Source organism: Schistocerca piceifrons, chromosome 9 (assembly GCF_021461385.2).
Source record: "Schistocerca piceifrons isolate TAMUIC-IGC-003096 chromosome 9, iqSchPice1.1, whole genome shotgun sequence".
Lineage (NCBI taxonomy): Eukaryota > Metazoa > Arthropoda > Insecta > Orthoptera > Acrididae > Schistocerca > Schistocerca piceifrons.
Window position 1 is genome coordinate 87,924,590 of NC_060146.1, and position 14,904 is coordinate 87,939,493.

The window sequence follows — 14,904 nt, forward strand, 5'->3', positions numbered from 1 at the left end:
GGCAAATCCAACACCTTCCATGAAAACCCTGACATGATAAGCAAATCCAGTAATATGTCACATAGCTACGAATAAATCGTGACATTAAATTGACCAAAGTAATACGAGTAACGAGTGAGCAAATGGAATACCACAGACTAACACAAGAATGCCTAAATGCATGTCATACCTTCCCACCGTGAGACAGACGCAGTTCCGAGGGGAGAAACGAGAACAGAAGCCGAGAGCAGAACCGTGTTAAGCTGGAAGGCCCTACGATAAGGGACGGACACCCACGTCGCCAGCTAACCGCTAGGACCACCCCAGCCGCAAGTTTTAGCGTGAGACTTTTTCGCGTCTCTGTTACGTTGCAAACTTTAAAAACATTGCCCCACCACGAACAGTATAACGTTTCTCATCGGATAAACAGAATTTTTGTAGGCGGAGCTTAAGGTTAACGTTGAGACCCTGATTGTTCAGATGAAAACACAGCCATATAGTTTTTTTTTTAAACCAACTTCGGTAAATTGTAGTAAGGAGAAGTTAGGGGGGAGTTGCTTCCGAGACGGCGAGGTGAGAGGAGCTGTGCTGCTCGCCGTCCCCTGACGAACACCGACAAGGTAATGAACGCACGCGATGCCGCATAACAGCGCATAAAGCTTCACTCAGAACTGCAGAAGTCTCATCTATTACATCCCCTTTTTGCGTAATACTAGTGTAGATCGTCAATTAAAGCTCATGGTGTTCACATTTGCCACTTGAAGTAAAAATCTGAAACGCGATGATCTTTCTGTTATGTAGTTATTGAGAAGCCACATCAGCCACTGTAATTTACGACCAATTAGATAAGTAATTAAAGATAATTGAGGGTCACTGTAGACCATTTTGATAGTTTTCTCTTTTGTGAAACTTAATTTAAACCTAGATTATAGGTGTGATATGGCATAGGTCATCCTTCGATCCACTGTAGAACTTGGAAATCCATTCAGGGAATATTCGTTCACATTTTTGTTGAACGCAGTTGGTTTTTACCATCCTGTATTAAAACATTTCCTTTTATCAATAGTGCAATTTATAAACAATGTTTTGTGAGTAGAATAAAATTTCCAATGGTAAACTTAACTGCTTTTTCGACGTTATTTTACGAGCTAACTAAAAATAGGAAAGCCTTGAACCCCTTCCACTAAATTTAGTTAGTATTAAGATTCTTTTACAGGGAGCGCAGTGGAGCTGACGCTGAAATCATTAAGTATTTGGTTATATCATCGCTAGCCTCACTGAACTCTTCTGAACTCTACATGTCATGTGTGGTCTGCCGTCTCCTTACCGGCAACAGGTCCCAGGTTCAAACTAGTCAGTTCCCTAAAAAACACGCTCAAAGCGTCGTTGCGCGAAAGTGGTAGGGAGACACGATATAGAACAAACAGACACCACGCAGAATGTTAGATCCCTAACTGATCATGATAGGAACTTTTTCACATGAATCACCTGAGCACAAACGACAGCTCCGCCAATGCACTGCCCTCTTATAGTTTATGTACTCGATACTACCGCCGCCTGTATATGTCCATATAGCTATCCCGTGACTTTTGTCACCTCATTGTACACAATCGAACAACGAACTGTAGACAGATACCAGTACGCTTCTTGTAAAGTTTGAGATTGAGTTAAATAAGTTATTAGGGTAAGGTTGGTAATCAGCAACTGAAGTTCTACTTCGTCTGAGTCGCTGTTGCGATTTATGCAGTCCAGTATTGTTCTGTCCCAGGCAGATGCGGCCGCCAGCGTGGGGTTCTTGATGTCATCGAGGAGGCCTGCGGACGACCTGTGCCTTCTGTCCTCGTGCCAGCACCTCATCATGGCCTACGGCACCTTCGGGCTGACCGCAGCCATCCTGTCCGGCGGCCGGACCATCATGTACGACACAGCCCACCACGGCGCTCACCCACAGCCTGCCCCTCAGATGATGACATCACTGGTCCCTCACTGGCGTCTCATTCCATAGCTACTCGCTCCATCCCAAAGGATGAAGTCACTGCTCTCACACTGGTACGTCGTCCCATAGCAGCTCCTGTTTGTCTCATCCTAAAGGGTGACGTCACTAATAGTATACTGGTGCCTCATCTCCCAGTGACCATTGTTCGCATTATCCCAGAATGTGACATCACTAGTGCCGCACTAATGAATTCGTCTTACGGTGCCTCCACCCGCATCAACCCGGAGGATGATGTCGTTGTTCCCACAATGGCGTGTCACCTGTTAGGGCCCTGTCTGTGGCATGAATAGCACTGTGAAAACTTCTATTTCTTCCCCAATTTGTTAAAGTAAGTGGATTTCTAATCTGTTATCAAACATAAAAAATCTTCTGAAGGTTAGACCACGCTGTACTCATTTTCCATTTCTTCTCCAGACTTTAAAAAACTATGGGAACAATAAAAGAACAAAAATGGTTCAAATGGCTCTGAGCACAATGGGACTTAACATCTATGGTCATCAGTCCCCTAGAACTTAGAATTACTTAAACCTAACTAACCTAAGGACATCACACAACACCCAGTCATCACGAGGCAGAGAAAATCCCTGAATCCGCCGGGAACCGAACCCGGGAACCCGGGCGTGGGAAGCGAGAACGCTACCGCACGACCACGAGCTGCGGACAATAAAAGAACACAGCGAAAAACAGAAACGCCACTCAAGTTTCAAGCAGAGGATGAAATCGTCACTAGTGGATTACAAGGGGCATTGTGGCCAGGATGTACATTTTGATAATGTAAGAGTTCTAACAAAATAATGTAATATTTGTAAATGGAGTGTCCGAAAGTTGAGATCTGCAAGAATAAGTGAATTTCAACAGAGATGATAGCAATGTATGCTTCCCACCATTAAGAAATTAACTATCCAGCCATAGTGAATGACGATTAGAGGTGGCAAAGGCACTCGTTCCCCACAATTCGATTTCCGCGCAGTGTGGATCCAGAAGTTCGCTCACTCACCTTGATGGTTGTGTAAAGCTTCCAGGTGCACAAACGGAACAGTGAGACTCGGCATTATACCTAGCCATAAATTTTTCTCTACAATTCACACTACCTATTTTAATTGTTCTACATCTCCTTCTAAACTACTGAACCGATTTCAGCCGAACTTCCTATACGTATCACTTACTGTCAGGCAATAGTTGCTGTGTGGTAAGAACCGCCTACCTATCATAGATATCACTTCATAAACAACAGGATACAAAAAGCAAAACTAATCCCCAACTGATAACACAAAAGGAATGGGAAGAGTATTTCCAAAAATTATTAAATGAGGACAGAGAAGAATATCTAGAAGAAGGAACAGGGGAAGATAAAGGACATGAAGATGATGAGATCCAGATTTTAGAAAGTGAAGTACTTCAGGCGTTGAGAACAGGAAAGAATGGTAAATCACCGGGACCAGGCAATATCAATCTGGAGTGTCTGAAATATGGTGGTGACAAAATTGTGAAACTGATAACGCAGCTCTTCAACAAAATGATACATGGAGATTCAATACCCAACGAGATAAAGCTAGGTTACATTGATACAATATTTAAGAAAGGGCATGGCAAAATTTGTTCGAACTATCGAGGAATTTGTGTTACAAACACATTAATGAGAATTTTTGCAAAAGTAATTAAAAACAAACTGGAAAAAAATTTTAGAACCCAAGAAGAACAATGTTGATTCACGGCTGGGAGATCATGTGTAAACCATATTTTCACATTATGACAGATTTTGGAGAAACATAGGGAAAAATCAAAAAATATAGGATTAATTTTCATAGATCTAGAAAAAGCGTATGGTACTGTTCCAAGAAAATTACTTTGGAGAGCACTGCATATGGCAAACATAAACCCTTCCTTGATTAAAATAATACAACAGATGTATAAAGATAACATTTGCCAAGTGAAAGTTGGTAATAAACTTTCACAGAAATTTAGAACAAGCAAAGGCCTTTTACAGGGCTGTCCCATGTCACCATCTTTATTTAAAATCTATATAGATACTAGCCTTAGAACATGGCCTCGTAAATGTAATAGTATGGGATTAGAAATAAGAGATGGAGTTTACCTACATCATTTATTATTTGCTGATGATCTAGTAGTCGTAGCACAAGATGGGGAGGATCCTAACTATATATGCAATCAACTAGCAGTAGCATACAAAACTTGGCGTTTGAAGATTAATTACCAAAAAACAGAATACTTGACTAATGATTCAGATGAGCTATACATTGAAGGAAAGAAAATCAAAAAGATAAACACTTTCTGTTATTTGGGATCCATTTTAGAAATCGAGGGAAAATCAGAGTCATAAATCAATAAAAGAATTAGTAGCGGACGGAGGGACATTGGGATGCTTAACTCAGTCTTATGGAGCAGGAATGTAATGAGCAGAACTAAAAAATTTATAAACAAATCCATATTAGAGAGTGTGGTTCTGTATGGAACGGAGACCTGGACAATTAACATGAAGCACATTAAAAAATTACAAGTTCTAGAGATGGACTTTTGGAGAAGATCGGCAAGAATCTCCAGGAAAGAAAAGATAAGGAACACCGAAGTAATAAGGAGAATGGAAATAAAAGAAAGAATATATGCCGTCATTGATAGGAAGAAATTACAGTGGTATGGGCATGTACGACGAATTGAGAAAACCAGAAGACCAAAATTGATACTGGAGTGGAAACCGGAGGGTAGAAGAAGAAGAGGACGCCCTATAACCACATGGCTCCAAAATGTACAGCACACACTGAGGAGAATGGGCGCAGAGGAAGAGGATACACAAGATCGAAACACCTGGAGGAATATTTTGAAAATATAGTTTAAGAACGTTTATTGTTTGTATTGTAATTTCCAAGTAAATTATTATGTTGGAGATAAGCCTCTGTAATGAGGAAAAGCTCAAAATAATAATAAATATAAACAATGAGATGCCAAAAAATCTGCCACATCAAGCACGATGTTTAAATTTATTATTTCTGTGCTTCTAACATTATTCGTAATAAATTTCGCTGAAAGTATCCACATATGCCGTTAAATGAGCCTACAATTTATATCATGGTACCACACATAGTTCAGAAGATATGACATCACAAACACTGAGAAACGTGAAAAGCTGCCACATCATTCATAACGTTTAAATTTATTGCTTCTTTGCTATAAACACCATTCGCAACATATTTCAAAAGAAGTATCCATATATGCCACTGAATGCATCTACACAAATTTATCATTGTACGAGACGTGTTTTAAGAGATATAACGTCATAAACACTGAGATGTATGAAAAAATGCCACGTCAATGCAAGACGTTTTAGTGCATTGCTTCTTTACTGCTAAGACACATCTCCAGTCGAGTCAAGTTACAGAAATCCCTGACTTCTGGCAAGGCTTTTGACAGCTTTCAACTGCAAAGTGCGAACGGCTGTAGGTGAAACAACAGTCGCCTATAGAGCTATGAAGAGACAGTGCCATAGGGACTTTCGCGAAATCATGTTGTAAACGCGCGAAGCAGCTGCAACCAGCTTACAGAAAATGTTCCAGAATTTTAAATATGTTTTCACGAAAATACGATAATGATTTTTTAATATTATGCAACAAACACAGTTCACAGTTTGTTTTCGTATCTAATAGAAAATTGGCCACGTGAATACCCGGGTAGTGCCGGGCTCGTCAGCTAGTAAATGAATAAATTAGTAAGCAGCCTAATGATTTGGCAATTATGATAACTAAGTTCACACCCTTCTTAATTGCTCTGTCTTCTTTCTAAGGTTATTTTTGTCAAAATAAACTGGAGATTCTTCACTAAATAATTACTTTCCTTCCGGGAAGGAAACACGAAAGATATTCAATGACTTTGTTCATTTCCATTAGAGTTATGAAGAAATAAAAATAATATGTTGTTATAAGTATTAATATTTCTCATTATTTTTCTTAGAAATCATTTTCTGGGACTCTTGACAGGCTAATTTTAAATTGCACAACAACATCAACATCATCTTTGCGATCCTGTCGATTTGCGCTTCATTGTTTGTCCACTGGGCATTTACGAAAGAGAACAACCTTACAACGTTGGAATTGTAGACGAGAATTGCAAAATAATATTCTGCTGGTTGCATTTACTCCTAGTAAAATTCTTCATTACGCTGTGGTATGAAATTAAGCATGTGGCAAATGCTATTTGAAGCCAGAATCATCTTCTTTTTCTTGCATGAATTCTGTGAAATTTTGCAGCTGATCAAAGAATTCGTAGCGACGTCGGGCGTCAGCCGAAACAGGTGCCAGTGAACCAGCGGCCGGCTCTTGTCAACAGGGTTCATGAGGGTGTTTTTGATCCATCCTTGCAACTACAAAAATGAGTGGTTTTTTTCACCACACGCGTTTCGCTTTATTGAGGTAAAGCATCATCAGTGGTCTGTAATTAAGTTTACTTAAATTTTGATTTGCTTTTTAGATCGAAGGGTTCGCGCTGTGAGAAACTTTCTCCTTTCTGCAGCGAGCGTTCCATGGATTTAATAATTTGCTTTGACTTTTTTAGTATTCCTGTTACTATTACCGTTTTCCTCTCTTAGTTGCCAAAAAGTGGTATTATTTGATGCACTGGAAATGTTTCATAATGTTTTTCCTGCTGTTATGTAAGCTTAAAATAAACTTCTCGTCTACATAAAGTGCTGAACAGAATTACACTATGTGATCAAAAGTATCCGGACACCCCCAAGAACATACGTTTTTCATATTAACTGCATTGTGCTGCCACCCACTGCCAGGTACTCTATATTAGCGACCTCAGTACTGACTAGACACCGTGAGAGAGCAGAATAGGGCGCTCAGCGTAATTTCCGGACTTCGAACGTGGTCAGGTGATTCGGCGTCACTTGTGTCATACGTCTGTACGCGAGATTTCCACACACCTAAACATCCCTAGGTCCGCTGTTTCTGATGTGATAGTAAATTGGAAACGTGAAGGGACACGTACAGCACAAAAGCGTACAGACCGACCTCGCCTGTTGACTGACAGAGACCGCCGACAGTTGAAGCGGGCCGTAATGTGTAATAGGCAGACATCTATCCAGACCATCACACAGGTATTACAATCTGTATCAGGATCCACTGCAAGTACTATGACAGTTAGACGGGAGGTGAGAAAACTTGGATTTCATAGTCGAGCGGCTGCTCATAAGCCACACATCACTCTGGTAAGTACCGAATGACGCCTCGCTTGGTGTAACGAGCGCAAACATTGGACGATTGAACAGTGGAAGAACGTTGTGTGGAGGGACGAATCACGGTACCCAATGTGGCAATCCGATGGCAGGGTGTGGGTATGGCGAATGCCCGGTGAACGTCTGCCAGCTTGTGTAATCCCAACAGTAAAATTCAGAGGTGGTGGTGTTGTGCTGTGGTCGTATTTTTCATGGAGGGGGCTTGCACGCCTTGTTGTTTTATGTGGCACTATTGCAGCAAAGGCCTAAATTGGTGTTTTAAGCACCTTGTTGCTTCTCACTGTTGAAGCGCAATTCGGGGATGGCGATTGCTTCTGTTCAAGCTTCACTCAGTTCTTCTTCCAATCGCAAATGGTTGCTTTACCAACACCCAGTTCCGTTGCCGGTTTAGATACATTCTCACCAATATCTATCTGCTTCAAACCATTCAGTTTTTCTTTGAGAGTTAACGTTGTATGTTTCCGTTTACTCATGTCAAAAACGAATACAATTCAACTGTCACGCGTGCAAGTGATTGATAATTAACGTAACCAGGTGCTTTGCGAGCCCACTGGCAGTGCACTGACCGCAGGCACTATGGAGGTCTCAAAAATGAACAACAACATGGGCAGCGAATGAGATTGAGCCATTGTTCCCACACTTGCTACCATGGTGTACCTACTTATCTGCTTGGTATAATTCATTCTAGAAACTCGTCACCATAATTCCAGTTAATCCGAACAAGTCGGTAATCCAAACAAGGTCCGGTCCCAATTAGTTCAGATTAACGGGGCTCTACTGTATTAATGTAGCCCAAAACCTGATCACCACTAAATATAATCCAAAGACAAAGGTGACAACTCCAATAAATGAAAGGACAATGTACCTATACCTCGTAACATCCAAAGGAGTACAATCGGCTATCAGTAAACTAAAGAGTAAAATGTCCTGCAGATTTAATGGTATCCCTCACAAAATTATTAAATATAGTATTGATAATGTTGTCTCTAACTTGTGGACATAATCAATGACTCCATCGAAACTGGTGCATTATCAAGTAAACTTAAGCAGTCAACAGAAACACCAGTTTATAAAATGGTGACAAGTTTGACATTAAAAATGTCTCTCTCTATCATTATTGTGACAAATAAATAAAAACATGTATAGCTGTCCTTAAGTTTTTATTTTATTTTGTTGGTACCAGTTTCAATGCTTCATTATCTGTATTTTTGAAAATAATTGAAAGAATAATGTATGACAGATTGCTAGACTTCCTAAACAAAAATAAAATTCTTCTAAATGCACAGAATGTTTTCAGAAAAGGCAAGTCTGCAGAGATAGCTCTCTTCTGTTTCCTAAAACTTGTTTACAAAGTTATTGAGGACAAGGAACTGATCTGTGGGTTGTTTTTGAACCTTTCCAAAGTGGTTGACCTTATAAATCATAATCTACCAATGTTAAAACTGAATAATTATGGTGTCCGTGGTATTTCCTACGAGTGGTTCAAGTTATATTTAACCAAAAGGAAACAAAGAGTGCAAATTACTCAGGATAGAAATGTGTACAATTCTGAATGTAAAAAAGTTAATTATGGAGTGCCTCAGGGCTCGGTATTAGGACCATCATTATTCTGTATTTTTATTAATGACCTATCCTCAACAGTGTTCAACAGCTGATACCATATTATTTGCTGATGATACCAGCTTCATTATAAAAGGGAAGAATGATTACGAGATGCAGCAAAAAATCGACAAAATAGCAGAACTGGCAGAAAAATGGTTGAAAGATAACTGTCTAGTTGTCAATGACAAGAAAACTGTATGGATGAACTTCAACCATATAAGGAACAAAAATAGGAATAATGTAAAATTCACATTATTGAATAGCCAAATCCAGCAAAGAACGACATAACATTTTTAGGATTATGGGTGGCTGAGCATCTAAGATGGGAAAAACATGTAGAATTGCTTAACAAAAAATTAAGTGAGCACTGTTAGATATTAAGAGTTTAAAGATTGCTGCAATACCGAAACAGTGTTAAGTGCTTATTACACATGCATGCGTAGTCTACTGAACTATGGAATAGTGTTCTGGGGAAATACCTGTTTTGCAAAGCAGTCTTTTAGGCTCTAAAAGAAAGCTTTAAGATTAGTAAGTGATTTTGCTTACAGAGCACCATGTAGAGGTATCTTTAAGGAATAAAAAATCATAACTTTACCATCTATATTTATATTTGAAAGCATATGCTTCATTAAAAACCATGAAGTTTCACCTTTGAGATCCACCATTATCAAACAAGGAACAAGGACGAATATCATAAGGATGTGCACAGAATTCAATATATCGGGACAGTGCTGTTTACAAACTAAAAATTCTGTACAATGCATTGCCAGGTTGCAGCAAAGAAATACTAAACAGTAATACATTCAGAAAAGAACTAAAAAATCTACTAATAAACAACAGATTCTACAGCATTAACAAATACCTGGAATTTTGCTCAGATCTGTAGATCTACTTCATAACTCTCTAAACAAAAGTTCATAATTATCAACCGTACCTAGATAAAACCAAACTCCTTTCATTCATATATGTATGTAATTATACACCTAGCTTTTGTGCCGTATGTTACCATGCCTAGTTAATTGAAGTAGTGGTATTTAATAGCTTTAGTAAAATCAACCAAGGGGTTTCGCAAGCTTTTCTTCTATCTGTATGTACATGAGCAGAATAATGTTTTGTTATAAAGATGTGTTGATATCAATGATAAGATTTTGTACATGATGTAAATATGTAATATTTTATACCATTTTGTACTTTGACAAGTCCAATATAATGAATGTGATAATACGGGCACTAAATAAATAAATATTTTTGGTGAAATTTTCTTATATTTCAATAAACTGAGAATTTTCAAAGTTTCTTTTGATTTTCCAGATTATTTTTGATGTTTCTTTTCTTTGTTGTCTGAATTGTTCAAGGTCTTCCTGTTTTTTCAAACATCTCCATTTACCCCATTTTTGAGCTCTTTGTATTAGTGCGTCTTCACACTCATCATTCCACCATGTCTTCTTTTTATTCTTGGCTTATCCTAAAGTTTTCTTTGCTGCTTGAGTTATTTGCATATGGTGTTCACACCAATCATCTACTTTACTTGTCTCAATTTCTTCTCTAAATTTTGTCTATATTTTCTTTTGTAATATTAGCTGTAGTGGTGTTGTATCTGATAACTTTCTTGGTTGCCTTTTTTGTTTTAGATGGGAAAAATTTTATTTTAATCTTAGAGAGAGAATGATCTGAATCACATTCCCCATTTCTGATTATTTTAACATTCATAATTTACATTATATATCGTTCAAATAGCTTTGGGCACTATCGGACTTAACTTCTAAGGTCATCAATCCCCTACATGATATACCTTTTCAATATAGCTGTGTGATCCACTTGAAATTCTCCTAGGTTTGGATTTGGATGTCTCCAAGTTTTGACTTTTCTTGGTAGTTTGTGAAAATGTGTGGACATGAGTTTTAACTGGAACATTTTATACATATTGATCAGTCTTTCACCATTTCTGTTTGTTCTTGAGTGTGCTGGATATTCACCTACAATAGTCATAAATTTCTTTTCCCTCCCAATTTGTGCATTGAAGTCGCCAAGACGTATTTTAACGTTCTTTTTAGGTATGATAGAAATTTCAGATTCTAAAAGATCCCAGAATTGATTTACTTTCTCCAGATTTCTTTTGTTGTCTGTATTTATAGGTGCATGACAATTTATGAGGGTGTAACATTTATTCTTGCACTTGATTGTTAACATGGACACACTTTCTGAATTTGATCTAAATTCTGTTACACTGTCTACAATTCTTTTGTTTGCATAAAATGCTGTTTGAGACATCAGTATGTTTTCCATTATTCTCACTGCTGGTTTTCCTGTATAAAGTCTATAATGTCATGTATCAACTACATTGTCAGCTAATAATCATGTTTCCTGGACTGATATAGCTTGTATATCATTCTTCTGAAGAAAGCCTTCTTAGTAAATAAATGTTTATATACATTCAGTGAATTCTAATCTACTTGCCCTCTCTTGTAACACATAATATAATTAGAATACTAAGACAAATGTATGTACCATTACCGTACGTAATTGCTATCTATAGTAATCTGCTCACCTGTGTATGACGTTTGCAAAAGGCATCAGCTTGATGGCCTACACGTGAAAAATTTAAATAAATAAATAAATAAAAATCAAAAAATGAAATTCATTTGGCTGTCAAGAGAGCAATGTGTGATGCCTTCAGTGACTACTGTAGCAGAATATTGTCAAATGACATTTCATAAAATCCAAAGAAATTCTGGTCATGTGTAAAGGATCTTCATTGCACCAAAATTAGCGTCCACTCCCTAGTGAATGAGACAGGAACTGAAATCGAGGATAGCAAGGCAAAAGCAGAAGTGCTTAATTCAGTTTTCAAATGTTCCTTTACAAAATTAAACCCAGGAGAATTGCCCCAATATAATCTTCATACTACAGAAAAGAAGAATGAAGCAATCATTTGTGTCAATGATGTTGAGAAACTGCTGAAATTGTTAAAACTGAACAAAGCTCCAGGCCCCAATGGCATCCATCAGATTCTATGCTGTATTTTCAACTGAGTTAGTTCCTCTTCTAATTATAATCTATCATAGATCCTCAAACTGCAACCTGTGCCCAGTACTCAGAAAAAGGCACAGGTCACACCCATCTACAAGAACAGTAATAGAAGTGATCCACAAAACTACCATCCAGTATCCTTGATATCAGTTTATTGTAGAATTTTAGAACATATATTAGTTCTAACGTAATGCAGTATCTTGAACAGAGTGACCTCCTCAAAGCTAACCAATACAGATTTCAAAAACAACTCGCAGTTTTCCCACATGGCATACTGAAAGCTTTGAATCAAGGCAACCAGACAGATGCAGTGTTCTTTAATTTCTGAAAAGCATTTGACTCAGTACTGCACCTATGATTATTGTCAAAAGTACAATCATATGGGGTATCAAGTGAAATTTGTGACTGGGTTGTAGAAGTAGCTTCGGGTGTGTCCCAGGGAAGTGTGCTGGGATCCTTGCTGTTCATTTTGTTTATTAATGACCTTGCAGACAATATTAACAGTAAAATTAGGAACTTTGCAGATGATGCAGTAATAGAAGTGATCCACAAAACTACCATACAGTATCCTTGATATCAGTTTATTGTAGAATTTTAGAACATATTTTAGTTCAAACATAATGCAGTATCTTGAACAGAGTGACCTCCTCAAAGCTAACTAATACAGATTTCAAAAACAACTCGCACTTTTCTCACATGGCATACTGAAAGCTTTGAATCAAGGCAACCAGACAGATGCAGTGTTCCTTAATTTCTGAAAAGCATTTGACTCAGTACTGCACCTACGATTATTGTCATATCTTAGAGAAGCTGGATAAATATTCTTTCAGATCTTGATAAGAATTCAACATGGTGCAAAGATTGGCAACTTGCTCTAAATGTTCAGAAATTTAAAATTTCGCACTTAACAAAATGAAAAAAACATAGTATCCTAGGACTATAATATCAATGGGCCACTGTTGGAATTGACCATTCATACAAATACCTGGGTGTAACACTTTGTAGAGAGATGAAACAGAATGATCACATAGGTTTAGTCATGGGTGAAGCAGGTGGTTGACTTTGATTTATTTATTTTATTTATCCATCCGTTGACGACAAATATTGTATGGACGTTGTCAAGGGTACATGTAAGCCATTTCAAAGAAATGGGATACAAACAATATATATGTGTAAAAAAGTACAAAACAAATTAATACAATGAAGTTAATAATAATGCAATGAAATTAATATAGCCTATATACATCCCTGCTTGTTAATTTAAATGCATAGTCTGTTTTTCATAATGCTTTAGTTTTGTCCTCCCTAAACGGCAAGTCCTTATATACACAACACTGCTGAAGTATATATTTACATCACACAACAGCTGTCCTTTAAGTATGTAAATGTAATGAATGATTAGGTACAGATAGAGTATTTTCCATTAAGCCTTTATAAATATCATCAGAAAAAATTTATTGACCTACATAGTCATTTACAGAATAAAAACATTGTTCTACTAGAAATTTTTTAAATTCTGTTTTAAATTTATCATCTTCTAACTGCCTGATCTTGACTGGCAGTGCATTGTACAGTTTTGCACTTATATGGCTCACATGCCTTTGTGTATTCTTTCTTTTTGTTCGCTGAGTATGGAGTGCTGTGCTATCGCGGGTATTGTAGTTATAAAAGTCGGCATTTGTCTGAAAATCTGCAATGTGGGTCCTGACATACAATACATATTTGTATATGTATAATGATGGTATAGTAAGTATTCTAAGCTTTTTGAATATGGGTTTGCAGTGTGTCTGTGGATGACTGTGATTTATTATTCGGATGGCCCTCTTCTGCAACAAAAAAATTTGTTTTAGATGCCCTGTTGTGGAACACCAAAATATTATTCTGTATGTGGCAAGAGATTGAAAATAGCCAAAATATGCCATTCTGGCACCCTCTGAGGTACAAACATTTGCAATAATTCTGAGGCTAAAACAGGCTGAATTAAGTTTCTGTGCAAGCTTTATTACGTGGTCATTAAATTTAAGTTTTCATCCACATGAATCCCCAGCAATTTTGTGGATGTCACTCTGTCTAAGGCTTTGTCATCCCCCACCAGATCGAGATTTACATTTTGACATCTTTTCCCAAACGGCATATAATTTGTTTTATTTACATTCAATGTCAACCTGTTTGCATTGAAGCAAGAGTGGATGTAATTTAGTACTTTATCAGCAGTTGTTGGTAGCAATTGCTTTGGTGCACTTATTATCACATTAGTATCATCTGCAAATACGAGGGCGGTTCAGAAAGTAACCTCCGATTAGTCACAGTACGGGTTGTGGGGGGAGTAGCAACGCCATCTGTGCGTTCACGCACTCAACAGGTCAGTCGGCATCAAGCCGTTGTCGAGTGAACGTCGTACCTGCGCTAGTTTAGTTTTTGTGGCAGTTTGAAATGTGTGCTGCAATAGAAAACCCCGCCAAATGTGAAGTGCGTGCTGTCATAAGGTTTTTTACAGCCAAAGGATATTCTGCAGCAGCTATTCATCGTGAGCTTTGTGCCGTGTACGGACCAAGAGTTATGAGTGAAGGAGTTGTCCGTGAATGGGTACGTTTATTTAAAAGTGGACGAGAAAACGTTCATGATGAAGAGAGGAGTGGTAGACCATCATTGGTGACTGACGAACTCGTTCAGACAGTTGATGCAAAAGTTCGTGAAAATCGACGTTTCTCAATGTTGGAGTTGTCTACTGGTTTTCCACAGATTCCTAAGACTCTCTTGTACGAGACAGTGACAGCAAGATTGGGTTACCGTAAGTTCTGTGCACGATGGGTGCCCAAAATTCTTACCGACCACCACAAAACTCAAAGAATGGCCTCTGCATTAGACTTTCTGTCACGTTATGAGGACGAAGGAGAACCATTGTTAAACAGAATCGTGACCAGTGACGAAACCTGGATTAAGTACGTGAACCCTGAGACAAAAGAACAATCAAAGATGTGGGCACATTCAAATTCGCCTACCAAACCAAGAAAAGCCTCGCAAGATTTTTCTGCCAGAAAACTGATGG

The 14,904-nt window shown here is 38.0% G+C and overlaps 1 protein-coding gene across 1 annotated transcript in view; it reads left to right on the forward strand.

Annotated features, from left to right (window-relative positions):
* Positions 1-1,984, forward strand: part of LOC124716723 (galactoside 2-alpha-L-fucosyltransferase Sec1-like) — a 114,836-nt gene extending 112,852 nt beyond the window's left edge. The window contains exon 5 of the mRNA XM_047243265.1: positions 1,748-1,984. Coding sequence (XP_047099221.1) covers positions 1,748-1,984 — 237 coding nt within the window. The remainder of the gene's footprint in view (positions 1-1,747) is intronic.
* The last annotated feature ends 12,920 nt before the right edge of the window (positions 1,985-14,904 follow it).